Consider the following 22,421-nt stretch of genomic DNA (forward strand, 5'->3'; position numbering starts at 1 on the left):
TCCCCTGATCGCTGGGTTGCCTCCCGCCCCTGAGGGCTCCCGGACTGTGAGAGGGGCAGGCCGGGCTGAGGGACCCCCCCCCCTCCAGTGCATGAATTTTCATTCACCGGGCCTCTAGCTATAGATAGTACTGGAAGTCCTAGCCACAGCAGTGGGACCAGAAGAAGATATAAAAAGCATTTAAGCCCAGCTGGTGTGGCTCAGTAGTTGAGTGTCTCTCTCCTTCCCCCTTCCTCTCTGAAATCCATAAAAATATGTTAAAAATAATAAAAAGCATTCAAGTTGGCAATGAGAAGTAAACTGTCATTGTTTGCAGATCACATGATATTGTATATGGAGAACCCTAAATACTAGTATTCTACCAATTCTACTAGTAGAATTGATGAATTCAGGAAAGTAGCAAGATACAAATATCTAGAAATTGGTTGCATTTCTATACACCAATGAACTATCGGAAAGGGAAACTAAGAAAACAATCCCATTTGCAATTGCTTCAAAAAGAATAAAATACCTAGGAACAAATTTAACCAAGCATGTAAAAGACCTGTCCTTGGAACGTTATAAGACAGAGCAGCAAGAAATTGAGGAAGATACATATAAGTGGAAGTATATAAGTGGACATGGCTCTGTTCATGGGTAGGAAGAATTAACACCATTAAAATGTTCATACTACCCAAGGCAATCTATAGTTTCAATGCAATTCCTATGAAGACGGCAATGGTGTATTTCACAGAACTAGAATAAATATTCCAAAAATTTATATGGAACCACAAAATACCCCAGATAGCCACAGCAGTCTTGAGAAAGAAGAACAAAGTTGGAGGAATCATGCTACCTGATATCAAGCTGTACTACAAGGCCATCGTAATCAAGTTAGCATGTTATTAGCATAAAAACAGAAATAGATTAATGGAACAGAATACAGAGCCCAGAAATCCACACCTCTTTAGTCATTTAATATTTGACGACGGAGACAAGAAAATACAATGGAGTAAAGAGTCTCTTCAGTAAATGGTGTTGGGAAAATTGGACAGCTATGTGCAATAAAATGAAGCTTGATTACCTTCTTATAGCATACACAAGAATAAACTCAAAAAATGGATTAAAGACAAATGATAAACTGGAAAACAAAAAAATCATATAAGAAAACATAGGCAGTAAAATCTCAGACATTTCTCATAGCAATATTTTTTCTACTATATCTCCTCAAGAAAGGAAAACAAAAGGAAAAGTAAACAAATGGGACTACATTAAACTAAAAAGTTTTTGGACAGCAAAAGAAACCAAGTATATGAAAGGACAGACAACTGAATGGGAGAACATATTTGCCAATGATACATGTGATAAGGGCTTAATATCCAGAATTTATGAGGAACTTGTGAAACTCCACACCAAAAAATCCCAAACAGTTAAGAAATGGGCAAAAGACCTGAAAGATATTTCTCCAAGAAGGACATACAGATGGCCAATAGAAATATGAAAAGATGATCAATGTCACTAATCCTCGGAAGCGCAAATTAAAACACAATGAGATATCAACTCACACCTATCAGAATAGCTATCATCAACAAATCAACAAGTGTTTGCAAGGATGTGGAGAACAGGGAACCCTTGTGCACTGTTGGTAGGAATGCAGATTGGTGCAGCCACTGTGGAAAGCATTATGGAGTTACCTCAAAAATTAAAAATGGATCATAAGGGTCTGCCTTACGACACAGCAATTCCACTTCTGGGAAGATTTTCAAAGAAACTCAAAACACTAATTCAAAATAATATTTGCACTCTTATGTTCATTGAAGCAGTATTTACAGTAGCCAACATTTGAAAGCAGCCCAAGTGTCCATCGGTAGATGAGTGGATAAAACAGCTGTGGTATATTTATACAATAGAATACTACACAGTTGTAGAAAAGAAGGAAATCTTACCTTTTTTTTTGTAGCACCATGGATGGGCCTGGAGAGTATTATGCCAAGTGAAATAAGCCAGTGAGAGAAAGGCAAGTGCCACATGAGTTCACTTATATATAGAATCTAATGAACAAAATAAACTAACCAACTGGAGAGAGACTCATGGATACAGAGAATAGACTGACAGCTGTCAGAGGGGAAGGGATTGTGGGCTGGATAAGAAGGGTGAAGGGATTAAAGAATGATAAATATTTTAAAACTAGAGGCCCAGTGCACGAATTTGTGCACGGGTGGGGTTTGGGTGGCCCAGCCGCAATTGGCGGATTGGGCCCAGGCCCGTCAGGAGGAGGAGATGGTGGGAGGTTGGCCGGCTGGCCCGCCCCAATTGGGGTCTGATCAGGGCCCGGCCGGCTGTGGAGAGGGGCTGCAGGTGATAGGCTGGCGGGTCCTGCCTCCAAATGGGGTGGGGGGGCCAATTGGGGGTCTCTGGCTGGGGGAGGGGCTGTGGGAGGTTGGCCGGACAGTCCCACCCCCAATTGGTGTGTGTGTGGGGCTGATTGGGGGAGGAACTAGCTGTGGGGAGGGGCTGTGGGCTGATAGGGGTGGTGGGGGCTGATCGGGGTCCAGCAGCCTGGGGGAGGGGCCATGGATGGTTGGCCGGCTGGCCCTTCCCCTGATCAGAGTGGGGGGCCGATCAGGGGCAGAGCTGGTGGGGGGGAGGGCCCGCAGGCAGTTGGCCTGCTGATCCTGCCCCTGATTGGGGTGGAAGGGTGGGGGGAGGGGCTGCAGAAGGTTGTCCGGCTGGCCCCGCCCCCTATTGGGATGGGTGGTTGGCTGGCTGCCCCTCCCTTCATCAGGGTGGGAGAAGCTGATCAGGGGTGGGGCTGGCTGGGGGGAGGGGCTGGGGGAGGTTGACAGGCCGGTCCACCCTCCCATTGGGCCGGTTCGCTGGCCGCAGTGGGCGTCATAGCAACTGGTCATTCTGGTCGTTATGGCGTTCTGGTTGCTGGCTTTTTATATAGGTAGATATTCTGTAAAATCAGTTCAGTTGTTTGAATATCTAAAATAAAATGAAATTTTGTACTGTTTCAACTTTGCAAACACTTTGCCCCTAAATGCTTCAGCTTTATCCCTAAATGTTTCAGTGTGCATTTAGTAGGTTTTCTAGGAATAAACATGTTCTCCTATATAGCCATTTGATCACACTCAGGAAATTTAGCATTGACACAATACTTTTAATCTGACATTCAGTCAATATTCAAATTTCTCCAGTTGTCCAATCAGGTCCTTTATGCCTTCTTCTCCCTCTCCCGTCCCCCCAATTCATGGTTGGATCAGGGACCAGATTGCATTTGGTGTTATGTCTCTTTAATCTACAGCACTTTCCCAGCTTCTACATCTCCTTCTTTCCCCTTTTTCCTCATCCTCCTCACATTTTTGAAGGAACCAGGCAGTTGTTTTGTAGAATATATTTCATTTTTTTCATAATTAGGTTCAGGTTGACATTTTTGGCAGGAATATTACATAGATTTTATAGTCTCAGTGTGACATTCATTTTGATTATGTTAAGTACTAGAGGCCCAGTGCATGACATTTGTGCAACGGGGTATGGGGGGGAGTGGTCCCTCAGCCCGGCCTGCATCCTCTCACAGCTTAGGCCCACTCCCCACAGGTGGACATCTCCCAAGGGGTCCTTAGTGCTGCCATGGAGGTGGGAGAGGCTCTCGCCACTGTCACTGCACTTGCCAGCGGTGAGGGTGGGAGGGTGGCTTCTGGCTGAGCAGTGCTCCCCTGTGGGAGTGCACTGACCACCAGGGGGCAGCTCCTGCATTGAGCGTCTGCTCCCTGGTGGTCAGTGCGCATCATAGCGACTGGTCATTTGGTTGTTTAGGCATATATATATATATATATATATATATATATATATATATATGTATATGTATGTATATGTATGTATGTGTGTGTGTGTGTATATATATATATATATATGTGTGTGTGTATATATATATATATATATATATATATATATATGATTTTCTATTCCTGCTATTATTTTGAAACATAAACTGGGGGCGAGCAGGTTGGCTGGTTTAAGCCCTTTTAAACTGTTTCTCATGTTTTTTGACTTGTTCTCATCAGATTTTGAGGACTTCTTTATTTACTGGCACAAGATATTCAGCCTAACGTTGTATTTTTCCTTGCGCCAGATCTGAAATCAGTCATTTCTCCAAAGGAGTCCTGATTCCTTTTAGTGTAGAACATATAAAGGGCATTAGGTTTGTTCATTGTTTTGGAGTATTTTTGCTTCTAGGTTCTAATAGTAGACAGAGATAGCAAATATATTTTTTAAAAGATTACTAGTATATCAATATCTCTAATTTCAATTTAATGTTAGTTTTTTCCATGCCAATATCTGATCGCTTTTCTTCTATATTGAGACCCCTGGTTGCCAACAACATTAATATATTTATATATTTATTCATATACTAGTGGCTTGGTGCATGAAATTCGTTCACGGGGGGTGGTGGTCCCTCAGCCCGGCCTGCACCGTCTCCAATCTGGGACCCCTGGTCCCCCCCACCTGCCCTCCCCTGCAGTCCTGGTTCCCCCCATCTGCTCTCCCCTGCAGGCCTGGTCCCCCCCCACCCCCAACTGCCCTTCCCTGCAAGCCCAGTTGGTCCCAACTTCCCTCCTCTGCCGGCCTGGTCACCCCTAACTGCCCTCCCCTGCAGGCTTGATCGCCCCTAACTGCCCTCCCTTGCAGGCCTGGTCCCTCTCAACTGCCCTCCCCTGCTGGCCTGGTCGCCCACAACTGCCCTCCCTTGCAGGCCTGTTCCCTCCCAATTGCCCTCCCCTGCTGGCCATCTTGTGGTAGCCATCTTGTGTCCACATGTGGGCAGCCATCTTGTGTGTTGGAGTGACAGTCAATTTGCATATTATTATTTTATTAGATAGGATTGTACACTTGAAATCTATATCATGTAATTAACTAGTGTCACCCTAGTAAATGTAATTAAAACAACTTGTTAATCATATGAGTCACATTTCAAGTGTTCAATTGTCATATGTGGCTTGGCTACCCAACAGAACAGTGCAGGTTATAAGTCACAAATTTTTATTTTATGGATGAAGAAACTGGGACTCAGAAAGATGAAGTGACTGTCCCAAGGTAAGTCAGAACTAGACAATAACAAAATTAGAATGTTAACATTTATGGTGAATCAGTGGCTTATCAAGTTTAGTAATATAACAGCAGTTATTAATAGAAAAGAATGAGACATCTGTCTTACGCTCTAAAAACCTTTCTTACCAAATTCCATGTGAGATATGGGAGTAGTACCGTAACAGAAATATTCATATTTTGAGAGCTTACTAATTGGCTTTATGGGTGCCCTATTTTTGCTGCATTGCCCATTCATATGCCGTCATTTCCATTCATTCATTTATACAGTAGGATCATTTGGACAGTGACTTAGGAACTTGACTTAAGAAGCCTTGGGGGAGAGGTTGAAAAGAATAGGCTATGCAAAACAAAATAGAACAACAACAAAGCTCTACTCATTGGTTCTCAATCCACCTATATTTCTTTTCCTATTCATGAGTTATTCCTCTGCCCTTACTATAAAACATGTCTCATTATATCTGATAGTGATTTTTTTTTCCTGTTCAAATTCTCGGGGGGCAGTGTTGAGGTGGAAATTGATGAAATGGAGAGTGCAAAGGATCAGATTAAAGATTTGTAAAACTCACGAATAGTGATGATTCTTTTTTAATGTTTTTCTTCAGTTAATTTAGGGCTTTGAAAAGAACACTCAAAATAATATTTTTAGCATGAGAAAGTAGAAATTTCATTATATTGTTATGGCAATAATGTATTACCTTTGAGATTAGACAGATCTGGATTCACATGCTATTTGATCACTTTTGCCTGTGTAACCTCAAACTAGCTGCTATCTGTATAAGAAACCAGGTGTATTAACATGAAGAAAAATGGTCAAAATATTCATTATGTTAAGTTGAATTGAATCTAGTTATATAGTCAGCAGATTATGAACCAGAACATCAAAATTCTCTAATTATTTTGCCTTTTAAGTGTTTTGGCCATATATGTTTTTTAACAACTTTATTGAGGTAAAGTAGTATGTAATAAACTGTATATATTTATAGTATTTGATAAGTTTTGACATATTTATACATCTACACAACTACCACAGTCAGTGTAATGAACATACTCATTACTCCCCCAAATTTTCTTGTGTTCCAGTGTAATTGCTTCTCTCACATAACCACACCCTACTCTCATCCTGCTGGTCTACTATTTACCACCAAAGTTTAGTTTGTATTTTCTAGAATTTTATATAAATGGAATCATACAGTATGTACTCTCTTTTTTTGATTCAGCTTTCAGCATAGTTATTTTGAGATTTATGTTGTTGCATGTAACAACAGTTTTATTTTATTAACTACTCATTCTATTTATGTACCACATCTGAATAAATCCATTACCAATTAATAGACACTTGTTTTGTTCTCAGTTTTTGAATATAACAAAATTTCTGTGATCATTCATGTACAAGTCTTTATGAGGACATATGCATTTGTTATATAGAAATGGAATGGATAGCTCATAACGTTGGAGTAAGTTCAAATTTGTAAGAAAGTGCCAAACTGTTTTCCAACATTGTTGTAACATTTTATATTCCCACCAGCAATGAATGAGAGATCAATTTTTACCTGGTCCTTGCCACATTTGGTATTGTCACTATTTTAAAAATTTTAGCCTTTGTGATAGGGATGTAGTGATACCATATTATGGTTTTACTTTGCATGTACCTTCTGTCTGGTAATGTTGAGCTGCTTTTTTGCTATGTGGATATTTGCCATCCATATATCTTTGGTGAAGTATCTGTTCAAAGCTCTTGTTTGTGGTTTAATTGTGTGTTTTTTTTCCTTATTCCTGAATTTTGGAAGTTCTTTATATATTCTGAATAAAAGTCCTTTGCCAGATATATGCTCCCACCCTCTGGCTAGTTATATATTAACAGTGTCTTTTGAAAAGGAAATGTTTTGTTTTGATGAATTCTAACGTATCAATTTATACTTTTAAGGATTCTGCTTATGGCAATGTTTCTGAGAAATATTTGCCTAATCCAAGGCCACCAAGGATTTCTCCTGTGTTTTCTTTAAGAAATTTTATTGCTTTAGGTTCTACATAAATCTAGGATCCATTTTTAGTTAATTTTTGCATATGGTGCAAGGTGTGGATTGAAGTTCCTATTTTTTTTGCATATGGTCTGTTGAAATGACTATCCTTTCTGTACTGAATTGCCTTTATATCGACCATAATTTTTATAATTTAATATTATTCATGTTTAGCTCTTCTTAACATAATGTGTATAAATTTTTAATATCGGTAGACAAAATGATTTATAATTTTTTTAAAAAATATATTTTATTGATATTTCACAGAGAGGAAGGGAGAGGGATAGAGAGCCAGAAACATCGATGAGAGAGAAACATCGATCAGCTGCCTCCTGCACACCTCCCACTGAGGATGTGCCCGCAACCAAGGTACATGCCCCCGACCGGATTCGAACCCGGGACCCTTCAGTCCGCAGGCCGACGCTCTATCCACTGAGCCAAACCGGTTTCGGCACGATTTATAATTTTAGAACTTTTAGAATATTTACTACTTTATTAGTACATTAAGTATATAGTATTTAAAGGAATGACAATTTTGGTAGATCACAATTCATGTTATTTCCTTAAAGGAGATGGGTTCTTTTCCACTGACAGCAGTTTTATATATTTATTGAAACACCTTTCAAATGAAAAAAGGAATGTGATGATGGAGAATTTTATTTGATTTCTTTCCCTTTCTGAAACATCATGAAGATTTAGTATGTTCTTTCACAAAGTTAGAATTTTCAAGTAGTAAAATTCTCTTGAAATAAAGCAGAATTGTTGCTTTATGAATTGAAAGTAAATGTGGCAAGAAGGGTGGATATATTCAGTGTCTTGCTAACTAAAAATATGTTAGTTTTGGGGGCAAATCTCAAGAGCTGGTTAGACAGTTCATTTATGATTTAGGTTTGAAGTTTTTAAATATGAGTGCAAATGTCAAAAGTAAGTGTGCTGGGGCCCAGTTGGTGTGTCTCAGTTGTTGAGTGTTGACCTATGAACCAGGAGGTTCACAGTTCAATTACTGGTCAGGGCAGCGCCTGGGTTGTGGGCTCAGTCCCCAGTGTGGGGTGTGTATGAGGCAGCTGATCAATGAGTCTCTCTCATCATTGATGTTTCTATATATCTCTCTCTCTTCCTTCCTCTCTGAAATCAATAAAACATATATTTAAAAAAAAAAAAAGTGTGCTGGTAAATGGGAAAGACTAGTGTTTGCAAATATACTGATATCTTTTGATCTTGTCATTCCTGTACCTTGCTTTAACATTGGGATACCTTTGTAACACTGACCAAAAATGTTTTTCGGTTTTTTGTAGCTTCCCTACGGTTAAGACTAAGTTGTTGATTCTATTGTTATTTTGTATTTCCTTATGTCTTGGGTCACTTTCACTAGACCACTCACCCCTGGTGAAGGAAAGGCAGGGTTGAAAGGAGAAGTCTAGATCCATCATAAGCAAGAGTGGAATTTGCACAGAGATCATCATATATGTTGCTTCATTCTTTGTATGTTTCTTTCTGTCTCATGAATGCTTGGTGTAGTAGTACTACTGTGAAAGATGTACTAGTTTTCTATCTATTCTGTATATATCCTATCTAATAAAGAGGTAATGTGCAAGTTGACTATCACTCCAACACACAAGATGGCCGCCCCCATGTGGTCAAAGATGGCCACCCCCATGTGGACACAAGATGGTCAGCAGGGGAGGGCAGTTGGGGGGAACCAGGCCTGCAGGGGAGGGCAGTTGAGAGGGACCTGGCCTGCAGGGGAGGGCAGTTGGGGGCGACCAGCCCTGCAGGGGAGGTAAGTTGGGGGGGGCAGGCCTGTAGGGGAGGGAAGTAGGGGGCAACCAGGCCTGCAGGGGAGGGCAGTTGGGGGGACCAGGCCTGTAGGGAGGGCAGTAGGGGGTGACCAGGCCAGCAGGGGAGGGCAGTTAGGGGCAATTGGGCCAGCAGGGGAGCAGTTAGGTGTCGATCAGGCTGGCAGGGGAGTGGGTAGGGGTGATCAGTCTGGCAGGCAGAAGCGGTTAGGGGCAATCAGGCAGGCAGGCAGGCAGGCAGGCAGGCAGGCAGGCAGGCGAGCAGTTGGGAGCCAGCAGTCCTGGATTGTGAGAGGGATATCAGACTGCCCGTTTAGGCCCGATCCCACTGGGCAGTCAGACATCCCTTAAGGGGTACCAGATAGGAGAGGGTGCAGGCTGGGCTGAGGGACACACACCCCATGCATGAATTTCGTGCACCAGGCCTCTAGTCCTATCTAATAAAGAGAACATGCTAATTGACCATCACTCCGTCACAAAGATGGCTGCACCTACAGCTGAGGCCAAGTTCCCATAAAGAACCTTAACGAGCAATCAGCAGGGACCTGAGGCTATGCCCCCCCCCCCGCCCCCGTGGGCTTTACAGGGGACCTCAGGTTGCGCGCCCTCCCCCCCCCCCCGGCATCAGGCTGGGGGACCTCAGGCCGTGCCCCCTGCCCTGGCGCCAGGCCAGTGGACCTCAGGCCATGCCCCCGGCCCAGCGGGGCTTGATGGGGGACCTCAAGGTGCGCTTCCCGTCCTGGTGCTGGGCTAGGGGACCTCAGACTGCTCCCTCTGCCTCAGCGCCAGGCCGGGGGACCTCAGGCCATGCCCCCCACCAGGTGGGGCTTGACGGGACTTCAGGCCGCGCCCCCCCACCCTGGCACCAGGCCAGGAGACGGCAAACCACACCCCCCGCCTGGTGGGGCTTGACGGGGGACTTCAGGCCATGCCCCCTGCCCCAGCACCGGGCCAGGGGACCTGAGGCTGCACCCCCCTGCCTGGCTGGGTTTGACGGAACCTCAGGCCGTGCCCCCTACCAAGCGGGGCTTGACAGGGGACCTCAAGGTGCGCCCCCAGTGCTGGGTTGGGGGAACTCAGGCTGTGCCGCCCGCCCAGTGGCGCTTGACAGGGGACATGAGGCTGCGCCCCGCCTCCTGGTGCTGGGCCAGGGGACCTGAAGCTGTTCCCCCCCGCCTGGCGGGGCTTGATGGTGGACCTCAAGCCATGCCCCCTACCCAGTGGGGCTTAACGGGGGTTCTCAAGGCACGCCTCCCTCCCTGGTCTCGGCTGGGGGACCTCAGGCCACGCCCCCCATCCTGGCACCGGACCAGGGGACCTGAGGCTACGCCCCCTGCCCGGCAGGGCTTGACAAGGGTGGGACTGGCCAGGTCTGGATCTAGCCCAATGGGTGAGAGGGGGGGGTGCGGGTGGGTCTGGGTCTCATGTGATTTTGAGGCACCTGTGGGTGGGTGGGGACTTGACTCTGGGTCCCGTGGTGCACCCCAGACTCTGACAGGAAGAAGGTTTTCGTATACATTTTACTAATTTTCTTTCATCTCCGACACTTCTATTATAGAGAAAGGGCAAATAGCAATATTAAATTATTTCCTCTAATTAATCCCCTTTTAATGTGCATGAATTTCATGCACTGGCCACTAGTATATATATATAAAAGCCTAAGTGACTGTTAACGACCGGACAACCGGATGACTGGCTGATAGCTATGACGTACACTGACCACCAGGGGGCAGATGCTCAATGCAGGAGTTGCCCCCTGGTGATCAGTGCGCTCCCACAGCCAACCTCCCATGGCTGGCCAGCCTGCCATGGTCCCTCACCCTGGCTGGCTGGCCTTAATCACCGGCCAGGCTGAGGGATGCCACCCATGCAGGAATTCATGTACCAGGCCTCTCGTGCAATAAATTACCACAAATTTAGCAGAATAAAACAGCACATTTGTTTTCTTCCAGTATCTGTGGGTCAGTAGTATGGGTACAGCTTTGTTTTGGTTCTCATAAAGTTACAAACTACATGTTGACTGGACTGCAGGAGCTTGAGGTTCTCTTCCAAAACATGTTATTGTTGACAAGTACAATAAACTGGGTCTGAGGTCTTCAGGTGTTTGCTGGCTGTCAGCTGTTAGTTCCTACATTTCCTTGCCACATGGCTCTGTGGCCAAGTTCCCATAAAGAGCCTTAACGAGCAATCAGCAGGGACCTGATGCTATGCCCTCCCCCGCCCCTGTGGGCTTGACAGGGGACCTCAGGTCACCGCCCCCCCCACCCCCCCCCCGCATCAGGCTGGGGGACCTCAGGGGGTGCCCCAGGCCCTGGCGCCAGGCCAGTGGACCTGAGGCCATGCCCTCTCACAACATGGTAGATCATGTCTTTAAAGCCAGCACCAGAATTTCCTTCACTTTAGGAAGGTTCCAGTCTTTTTTTAAGGGCTTTCACCTGATTAAGTCAGGGCCACCAAGGGTAGTCTCTCTCTTTTTAAAAAATACATTTTTATTGATTTCAGAGAGGAAGGGAGAGGAAGAGGGAGAGATAGAAACATCAAGTTTTAACTCTATTTTCATTTATTCCTTCTTTGTGTTCTTTCTTTATGTAGATGTGAGTTTAGACCTGTATTGTTTTCCTTCTCTCTAATGAACTTTAAAAATACCTTACAAGGCAAGTCGACTGGAAACAAATTGTCTTTCTCTTTTTGTCTGAGAAAATCTTTATTTCTCCTTTGAAAAGTAGTTTTTCAGGATAAAAAATTCTAGGTTGGTAGGTATTTTCCTCCCCTCAACATTTTAAATGTTTTAATCCACTCTCTTCTTGCTTGCATGGTTAAGAAGTTAGATATTATTACTTTTTTTCTGTAGGTAAGGTGATTCTTTTCCTCTGGCTTCTTTCAGGATTTTTTTTTTAGTCTTTGATTTTCTCTAGTTTAAAAATTATATGCATAAATGGGGGGGGGGGTTTGTTTGTTTTGTTTTGTATTTTTCCTTCTTGGTATTCTCTGAGATTCCTGGATCTGTGGTTTGATGTCCAGCATTAATTTGGGGAAATTGTAAAAAAAAAAAGGTAGAAATTCTCAGTCATTATTGGTTTATTTCTGTTCTTTTTTCTCTTCTTCCAATATTCCCATTACATGTATATTATACCTTTTGTAGTTGTCCCATAGTCCTTGGATATTCTTCTGTGTGTTTTTTCCATTCTTTGTTTTTTTAGATTTTCATTTTTTAAGGGTTCTATTGATATATTGTCTGGCTCAGAGATTCTTTACTTTGCTGTGTCTCATCCTATATAATAAAAGAGCAATATGCAAATTAACCATCACTCTGCTACACCCACAAGCCATGCCCACAAAGCCACCCCCACCAGCCAATCAGGAGCGAATATGCAAATAAACCCAACCAAGATGGCTACAGCCACAGAGAGCAGGAGGGAGGCTTGGTTTCCCAGGCAATGGAGGAAGCCAAGCTTTCCACCTGCCCTTGCAAGCCTAGGCCTCCACTCAAGGCTACAAAGTTTCAATGATAGAAGATACATAAATCCAAACAGAAATGGCGGCAGCCACGGAGCTGGAAAGAGCAGGAGGCTAGGGTTGTCCCTGGCGATGGAGGAAGCCAAGCTTTCTGCACACCCTGGCCGGCCCAGGCCTCCACTTAAGGCTACAAAGTTTCAATTATAGAAGATACATAAATCCCCCCAAAAAAGGCTGCCGCCATGGAGCAAGCAGAAGGCTTGGCTCCGCTCCAGGCTACAAAGTTTCAATTGTAGAAGACAAATAAACCCCAGATACCAGGGCCTCTGCTTGGGTCGCCAGGGGGCGTGGCCGGCCTGCAGACCACCACAGGCCCCTCACCCAGGCCGCCTCATGCCCCAAGGGAACCCCCACCCCGATCCGGGACACCCTTCAGGGCAAACCAGCTGGCCCCCACCAGTGCACCAGGCCTCTATCCTATCTAATAAGAGTAATATGCAGATTAACCATCACTCCAACACACAAGATGGCTGCCCCCATGTGGTCAAAGATCCTGCCCCATGTGGACACAAGATGGCCACCACAAGATGGCCAGCAAGGGAGGGCAGTTGGGAGAAACCAGGCCTGCAAGGGAGGGCAGTTGTGGACAATCAGGCCAACAGGGGAGGGTAGTTGGGGGGGACCACGCCTGCAAGGGGGGGCAGTTGGGGGCGATCAAGCCTGTAGGGGAGGGCAGTTAGGGGTGACTAAGCTGGCAGAGGAGGGAAGTTGGGGGCGACCAGGCCTGCAGGGAAAGGCAGTTGGGAGGGACCCAGGCCTGCAGGGGAGAGCAGTTGGGGGGGACCAGGCCTGCAGGGGAGGGCAGTTAGGGGTGACCAGGCCTGCAGGGGAGGGCAGTTAGGGGCAAACAGGCTGGCAGGGGAGCAGTTAGGCATCAATCAGGCTGTCAGGGGAGTGGTTAGGGGGTGATTAGGCTGGCAGGCAGAAGCGGTTAGGGGCAATCAGGAAGGCAGGCAGGCGAGCAGTTGGGAGCCAGCAGTCCTGGATTGTGAGATCCAGGCCTGGTGGGATCGGGCCTAAACGGGCAGTTGGACATCCCTCGAGGGGTCCCAGATTGGAGAGGGTGCAGGCTGGGCTGAGGGACACCCCCCTCCCCGTGCACGAATTTCGTGCACCGGGCCTCTAGTGTACTAATAAGCCTATCAAAGGCATTATTTATATCTGGGTTTTTTCTCTCTCTAACATTTCTTTTTGGTTCATTCTTAGGGTTTCTATCTCTGCTTACAATGTTCATCTGTTCTTGCTGTCTACCTTATCTATTAGAGCCCTTAGCATATTAATTATAGTTGTTTTAAATTCCATGTCTAATAATTCCAACTTTCCATGTCTGGTACTGATGCTTGCACTGTCTCTTTTACCTTTTGGTATGCCTTATAAATTTTTCTTGATAGGTAGATATGATATTTTGCTAAAAGGAACTGCTATTAATAGGGCCTTAGTAATGTGGTAGTAAGGTTGGGGTAGGGGAAACATTCTTTCACCAGGGCAGGGAATGTCCATCCCGCAGGGCCTGAGAAATCATTTGGTCTGGCCCTGCCAAGGCATTAGGGGTGAGTTAATTAAATGTTTGACCAAATATAGCAGGCTAATTTTTAAGTTGATAATTTTGTATGGCCCATGAATGATGTTTTAAATATCCAAATGGCTCTTGGCTGGAAAAAAGTTCCCCACCCCTGCTTTAGTCCTATGATTTGCTCTTAGTATTTTAGTGAACTTATGCCTCTCGACTGTGAACTTCACAAGTGTTTTTCATTTTTTTTCTCTCCACCTAGGTGGGTTAGCATGGCTAGAGTAGGCTGAGGTTGGTTATTTTCTTTGCCCCAGGTCCCTTAGGCTCTGGTTAACTAGTTTCTTTTGAGTGTAGAGCTTGTTAAGAAGGACCGAATGCCCTGATTTGTAATTTCATATTGGTCGCCCCAGTGGTCGGCAAACTGCGGCTCGCGAGCCACATGCAGCTCTTTGGCCCCTTGAGTGTGGCTCTTCCACAAAATACTACGGCCTGGGTGAGTCTATTTTGAAGAAGTGGCATTAGAAGAAGTTTAAGTTTAAAAAATTTGGCTCTCAAAAGAAATTTCAATCATTGTACTGTTGATACTTGGCTTTGTTGACTAATGAGTTTGCCGATCACTGGGTCACCCCATCCCACCAACCTGTGGGAAGCCCAAGAGTGTTTCTCTCTAATATTTACTATGGGAATCTGGTTGAGTTCCTGGAGGTAAATCTCAATATTATGGGAGCCTTCCAATAACTGGGTCCGCCTGGAGTTTTTATTTATTTATCATTATTATTTTTAATCCTCACCCGATGACATGCTTTAAAGAGAGGAAGGGAGAGGGAGAAACATTGATGGGTTGCCTTTCATATGCTCCCAAATTGGATGAAACCCACAACCTAGGTATGTGCCCTGACCGGGAATCTAACCGGCAACCTTTCGGTACACAGGATGATGCTCAATCAACTGAGCCACTCCAGCCAGCCCAACTCTTAAGAATTGTCCACATTGAGTCTCCAGCAATTCATCAGTTACAGTTCAGGCTTTCCTACTACTCATGCATTGGCTCCTATGGCAGTTTCTGCTTGTGTGTCTCTACTCTGGTAAGTTGTGACTCTTCATATGTGCCTGTCTCTCCAGCTTATGGATTTTAAACCTTGAATTCTTGAATGTTGGAAAATGTCTTTAGCTTTATTCTTTCACATTGTCAAACAATGGTCGTTGACTCCATTTCAATGCCAAAAGGAATCCCCAATTTGGAATGTGCTGAAGAAGTTCAATTTTTATACAGCATGACTATGACAGCAACATTACTGGAACAGCTCAGTTGTGATACAGCATGGCTGTGAAGCAGCCCTAGGACTAGCTATCCTTGGGGCCAGGTCTCTCTCTGGCTAGATAGCTCAGTTCTGCTCCTCACTGATCCGCTCTGCTTCCTGCCTGTTTGCTTTGGCTTGCATTGGTGTGCTCTGTTCTGTTCCGGTGAGACATCTTCAGTGTTTCAGCTCAGCTGGGGAACCGCAGTCTTTGGTGGAAAGGGAAAATGTGCTACCAGAGCCAGAGGAGAGCTGGCTTATATGGACCTGGTCCCCGATTGGTTGGTATGTTCCTCTTTCACAACAGGTTTCCAAATCTTCAAAGTTTGATTGGTCCAAAAGACATTGTCCTGATTGGTCAGAATAGAGCTACTCTGGATGGTTGGAGCTGTGCAGGTTTAATTGGATGGGGAAAGGCTCAGCCCTATTGGTTAAATAGGATTCCAGGAACCCCTTTGTAAGGGTTGGCTTAGATGGCAGAAACACACTGCAGGCAGGCAGTTCAGTACAGAGGCAGGGAGTTTAGTGCAGGCTTCTCCCTGAATTGCCGTTTGTGTGAGTCGTCCCTGTGTAGAAATTGTTGCTGGGCTCTGGGCTCTGTTTTTGTCTTTGTTGTTGTTTTTAAGTTTGAGCCCAGTTAACCACCAGGAGCCCTTCTTAGTAGATGTCTTCTTTCCGAGGGCCCACAATACGATTTCTAATTTTGGGGGTATATACGTCTGTGTTTCAAATACAGTAAAGACTCAATATAATAGACTAATTCAGGCAAGTGGGTGTCTGTTATATAATTAAGTAGGTTTTCCAAATATGTAGGTTAAAAAATTGACATATTTAGTTTACCGGTTTTTGCTTATGTAGACATGTTTGTGTAATTAAAATTATGTATGAAAAGTTTAATTTCATAGAAACATTTTCTATATGTATTACAGTAATTTTAAATTTATACTGAATAGGTCTAGTAAATACGTGCATTCACCAGTCACCACCAATAAACAAATGCCCAGGACTGGGGCACATGGCTGGGGTATGGCCTTAGCACATGAGAACATCAGCCTGCTGGCATGCGTTAAAACTGCTGCAGAAAGTCATGCCATGGGACAACAGAACGAATTACCACGGGAAATGTGGTGTAATCATTCGCCGAACATTGTTTACCAGTGGTGACTCTTTAATTTAAATATGTAAGCTATAATTGTAGATATCTGATATTTATTTATGTCATTGAAATTACTAGTGTTTTTTCCAACATATGGCCTGTGTGCTAAAATTTGTTAAAAATAACAAGAAAACATGTTAATTTACTTATAAGCAAAGCTTGATTAATTGGGTGTTAATTTTCACATATGACATACATACCGGAAATTTTGTCCATTTAATCCAAAGTCTGTTAAATCAAGGTCCATAAAATTGAGGGTTTACTGTAATTTTCTTTCAAACTTTGAAACTACATCTTTATTGTTCTGTAATATGAAATGCTGCTTATATCGGTGTGATACCTGTTCTTCTGTAGGCAATATACTTTTTCCCTCTTAGGTTACAAGTTGAGATCCAAAGATCTGTAGCTTTAAGTTTTTGTTTTTGTGTTAAGAATAATAAGAGTAATCCTATTAGAATTAGTTTGAATTTGAGGATAGTTAAAATGAAGAGCATTGTATTAAAAACAAACAAACACCAAAACTCTATGTTTCCTCCTAGCCTTACGCTTAATAAAGGGATGGAGCCCTTCAGAGTTAAATAATCTCCCCTCCTGTTGCCACTTTGCAGTGTTTTTAATGCTTGAATCAATGAGTAATGTTCAACTTCCTGAAGTAGCAAATTCTCCTTCCTTCTTTTGACTACTAAATTTATATGTTTTGAATTGGAATATGATTCCCTGAACAATTTTTCTGTTTTTCTCAATGCAACAGTTAAAAATAAACCTTTTTTTAGGTAGGTTGTAATTTTAGTTTAGATAATGAACTATATGTATGCTATCTTCTTTTATACTTACAAATTCTTATCTGGTTATTTCAAAATTTATAACTGCTTTTTACCTAAGTGGTAATTGAAAAACGCATAGTAAATTTGTGTTTTAAATAAACTACTCTGTATCTTGAACTATTTTATTCAGTGATTATTTTTTTCCCCCAACTTAGACCTTGTGTGGACAGTAATGACCTCACGTTTCCGTTTGCCTGCTGGCAGAACCTACAATGTACGAGCATCAGAGTTGGCCCGAGACAGACAGCATACAGAGGTGGATTGCAACATTCTTCTTCTGGATAACACTGTACAAGTTTTCAAAGTTAGTGTAAGTATTTTATGTTGCTCTCTTTTAAAAATAATATCTGGTCATAATTAAAATTGGTTAATTATAGTAGAGGTTGAAACTCTTATTCAGTGAAGAACAGTTATTGTAGTGCAGGTTTGTAACTATCAAGTACAAGTTCTGATTCAAACTGGGTCTTTAAAAAAGTTGACAAATCTTGCCCTAACCGGTTTGGCTCAGTGGATAGAGCGTCGGCCTGCGGACTCAAGGGTCCCAGGTTCGATTCCGGTCAAGGGCATGTACCCTGGTTGCGGGCCCATCCCCAGTAGGGGGTGTGCAAGAGGCAACTGATCGATGTTTCTCTCTCATCTATGTTTCTGGCTCTCTGTCCCTCTCCCTTCCTCTCTGTAAAAAAATCAATAAAAAAAATATATTTTAAAAAAGTTGACAAATCAGCAGTGCATTATGATTAATTAGTGGAGCAGATCAATAGTATGTGGGTATTTTTTATAAATGTGCCTGAAAGGAATTTGTTCTCCTAAATAACTTAAACATTTTCATTTTAATCTTTCTTGTACTGCCTGTGAATAAAACCTTTGCTAAACAGAGATAAATAATAGCCTTGATATTATCTGAGTCTTATCTGGAATATTTATTCAACAAATAATTTGTTCATCTTATTTGTGTATAGTTTAATTTGCTCAACATTATTTGTGAGTTTCACCCATGTGGTGTGTTAACAGTAGTTGGTCATTTTCATTGCTCTATTATAGTGCTCGTTCTTATATGAATATACTGTAATTTACTTGTCCATTGATTTATTACCATTTACTTGTCAAATTTACTATTGGTGTTTATTTGGATTGTTTCCACTTTGGTCTTTTATCAGTAATGTTGCTGGTGAATATTCTTGTGTATGTCTTGATATATATATAAGGGTGCATTCCTGCTTTTTGTTTAAAAAATTTCAAGCCAAAAGAAAAGATGAAAGAGTATAATGAATACCCATATACCCTTTACCTAGATTAACCTGTTCTTAACATTTTGTTGTACATTTACTTTCCTTTTCTTTTTCTGTCATTATTTTCTAAAAGTGGTTCATTTTGCCTGTAAGTATTTCAGCATCCTAAGAGCCTCATAAATTACCACAGTATCATTATCACACCCCAAAATTTAACATCCCACCTATCCTACATAATAAAAGAGTATTATGCAAATTGACCATCACTCCAACACACAAGATGGCCACCCCCATGTGGTCAAAGAGGGCTGCCCCCATGTGGACACAGATGGCCACCACAAGATGGCCGGCAGGGGAGGACAGTTGTGGGCGATCAGGCCAGCGGGGGAGGGCAGTTGGGGGGGACCCAGGCCTGCAGGGTAAGGCAGTTGGGGGGGACCAGTCCTGTAGGGGAGGGCTATTGGGAGGGGGACCAGTCCTGCAGGGGAGGGCAGTTGGGGGCTACCAGGCCAGCAGGGGAGGGCAGTTGGGAGCAACCAGGCCTGCAGGGGAGGGCAGTTGTGGGGAACCAGGCCTGAAGGGGAGGGCAGTTGGGGGTGACCAGGCCAGCAGGGGAGAGTAGTTAGGGATGACCAGGCCTGCGACCAGGTCAGCAGGGGAGGATAGTTAGGGGCGACCAGGCCTTCAGGGGAGGGCAGTTGGAGGCAACCAGGCCATCAGGGGAGGGCAGTTAGGGGCAATCAGGCCGTCAGGGGAGCAGTTAGGCGTCAATTAGGCTGGCAGGAGAGTGGTTAGGGGGTGATCAGTCTTGGCAGGCAGAAGCTGTTAGGGGAAATCAGGCAGGCAGGCAGGCAGGCAGGCAGGCAGGCAGGCGAACAGTTGGGAGCCATCAGTCCTGGATTGTGATAGGGCATCCCTCGAGGCGTCCCAAATTGGAGAGGGTGCAGGCTAGGCTTAGGGACACACACACACACACACACACACACACACACACACCCACACACCCTGTGCACGAATTTTTTGCACCAGGCCTCTAGTTATGAAAATAATAGCAGTAGCCTGTGTGACAAGGAAGAACTGGGGGAAACTAGCCTGTTCCAGTTATTAACAGTGGAACAACTTGGGGTTGATGAATATTAAGTAGGCTGAATCTTCTCTTTTTTTTCATCTGTTGAAGTTCTTGTTAACCAAATTAATAGTACAAATAGAATTATAAAAGGGGGGTTACCTGGTGGATGCATATTGAGATGGGAAGCCAAAGGAGTATAAGGATGATGGATTCGGCTAAATGAAACTTAATTTACTTGGACTCATTCTACTGTCATATTTGTAAAGGAAGATAGGATTTGAGGGGATTTTTTTCCTGGTTATTGTTCCATTGACTTTATTTCACATATGAGAAAATAAATTTAGAGTCATTAGGTTACTTGCCAAGTTAATGGCAGAGCCAGGACCATGTACGTTTGTGTTGTGTTTGCAGGGTCTGTTAGGACCTCTTATTTTCAACACTTGATTATTTTATCAAGGATTATTTATTAAGTAGTACTTTAGCCCTACTTAAATTTGATGTGTTAATTCCTTTTAAAATATTATTTGTGGATGTCAGATTCACTCAGAAGTTTTTGTTTGTACATTTATTGGTTTATTCATGTATACAATTTTAAAAACCAAATAGTTCTGTTAAGTGTTATAACAAAAACTAGCAGACTCTCATCCTGTTACTTCTTAGAAGTAACCATACTCAACATATTAAGTTTATCTCTAATATTTATTACCATAAGTCTAAGAAGCATGCTTATATTATTTCTGGTTTTGTCTGCTTTGGTTATTCTTTTTGTTGTTGTTCATATTATGTATTGACTTTGGAGGATGAGAATTTAGATCTCTTATACCTCTCTTTCCACATACTTCCTATCATCCTGTCAATAAACAAAGAAGTTATTATAGTAATATTTTGTTAGTTCAATATTTTTTCCCCTAGCGAAAAATTCTTCAATTATATGCCTGTAGTTTGTAGAGCTGAATGAGAGAAAGGGAACTGAAAGGTCTCAACTCTTCATATGTAGGCTTTTCTTACTTTGTAGATTTTCCATGTACAATGAAAAGTAATCAACTGTACCTGATGTCCCTGAGTCCAGAATATTACTGGCTCATTTTCTTCAGAGAGCAAATCTCTAGTTCTTACAGAGATTGGCAATAGGAAGGGGCAAGTGAGAGGGGGGGATCTCTTGGTCAGAGAAGGGGCTGTTATACAAACTAGCTTTGATTACTGCCTTTACTGTTTTTTTTTAGTGTCTTAGGCAAACATCTCTGTCCAATCTGCCTGATTTAGCTTTGACATCTCTTAGATTGATTTTCAGTGTCTGACCTGAAGGAGAATTTAATCTTTACCAAGATTTTTTGAGTAAAATCAGATGTTAAAATGGAACTGATCATCTTGAGTGCAAACAGACATGATAATTTGCCAATTTTCATAGTGTGTGAAAATTCAAACATTGTAGTATATGATCGATCTTTAAAGGTTTTCTTACTCTGTTTTGAAATGTGTTTCTTCATAAACTATATCATATTAAGCACTAGAAAACACTTTATCAATTAGATTTGTAGTTGTGTACAATTAAGATTACCATATTTCTGGGTTTATTATTTTATTTGGTTGTATTTTCATTAGACATGTATAGCTGTTAGGTTTTGTATCATACTTGTCATAGATAAGTCTGTTACTAATAATGAAATTTACTTCTCTTGAACGATTTCAACAATTATCCAGTGATGAATTTCTAAGTCTTTAGTTTGAAGACTTACTAGTTCTGTGATTCTAATCAAGCTACTGTACCTTTCTGTGCTTCAGATTTTTCATTTGTTAAGAGATAATAATACCTGCCTTGCATAGGTTGCTTAGAATCAAATAAGAATATTTGTGAAGTACCTATTTATTGTGTCTGACTCATATGCATTTATAAAGGTTGATTCTTCTTTCTTCTATTGCTTGTGATCCAATTGATCTATCCTCTAGTTCCAGAAATATTTTCTTAGAATATTATTAAAATTCTACAAAATAGCAATCTTTTAATTGTTTTATATGTATATATAATATTTTCATGTACTGTTTCAAAAGCCAGTACAGTAAATTAAATAAGAGTATAGTTATTTATATACTTTACCCTCCTATCTAATAAAGAGGGAATGTGCTAACTGACCATCACTCCGTCACAAAGATGGCTGCACCCACAGCTGAGGCCAAGTTCCCATAAGGAGCCTTAATGAGCAATCAGCAGGGACCTGAGACAACGCCCTCCCCCGCCCCTGTGGGGCTTGACAGGGAACCTCAGGCCGCGCCCTCCACCCAGCAGGGCTTGACAGGGGACCTCAGGCCACGCCCCTGCCCTGGCGTCAGGCTGGGGGACCTCAGGCCGCACCCATCGCCCCAGTGCCAGGCCAGGGAACCTGAGGCCACGACCCCACCCAGTGGGGCTTGACGGGGGACCTCAAGGTGCGCTTCCCGTCCTGGTGCTGGGCTAGGGGACCTCAGGCTGATCCCCCCACCCCAGTGCCAGGCCGGGGACCTCAGGCTGCGCCCCCCACCAGGTGGGGGCTTGACAGGGGACTTCAGGCCGCGCCCCCTGACCCTGGCACCAAGCTTGGGGACCTCAAGGTGCACCCCCAGTGCTGTGTCAGGGGAACTGACGGGGGACCTGAGGCTGCGCCCCCTCCCGGTGCTGGGCCAGGGGACCTGAGGCCGCGCCCCCCCCCCCCCCCCCACCTGGAGGGGCTTGACGGGGGACCTCAGGCCATGTCCCGCTTGATGGGGGACCTCAAGCCACGCCCCCTGCCCCAGTCTGGGCTAGGGAACCTCAGGCCATGCCCCCGTCCTGGCGCCAGGCCAGGGGACCTGAGACTATGCCCCCTGCCCGGCAGGGCTTGACAAGGGTGGGACTGGCTGGGTCTGGATCTAGCCCAATGGGGGAGGCCGGCCGGGTCTG

The 22,421-nt window shown here is 43.7% G+C and overlaps 1 protein-coding gene across 3 annotated transcripts in view; it reads left to right on the forward strand.

Annotated features, from left to right (window-relative positions):
* PTPN4 (protein tyrosine phosphatase non-receptor type 4) overlaps nucleotides 1–22,421 on the forward strand; it is a 238,741-nt gene that overhangs the window by 31,075 nt on the left and 185,245 nt on the right. For 2 of the 3 annotated variants that reach the window (XM_080669872.1, XM_080669871.1), the window contains exon 2: nucleotides 17,365–17,519. In XM_080669872.1, coding sequence (XP_080525998.1) covers nucleotides 17,382–17,519 — 138 coding nt within the window. In that variant the 5' untranslated portion in view covers nucleotides 17,365–17,381. Of the gene's footprint in view, nucleotides 1–14,863; nucleotides 15,017–17,364; nucleotides 17,520–22,421 lie in introns of all 3 variants that reach the window. The other variant, XM_080669870.1, reaches the window with a different exon arrangement.

The sequence above is a fragment of the Plecotus auritus genome, assembly GCF_963455305.1.
Source record: "Plecotus auritus genome assembly, chromosome: 5".
Classification (NCBI taxonomy): Eukaryota; Metazoa; Chordata; class Mammalia; order Chiroptera; family Vespertilionidae; genus Plecotus; species Plecotus auritus.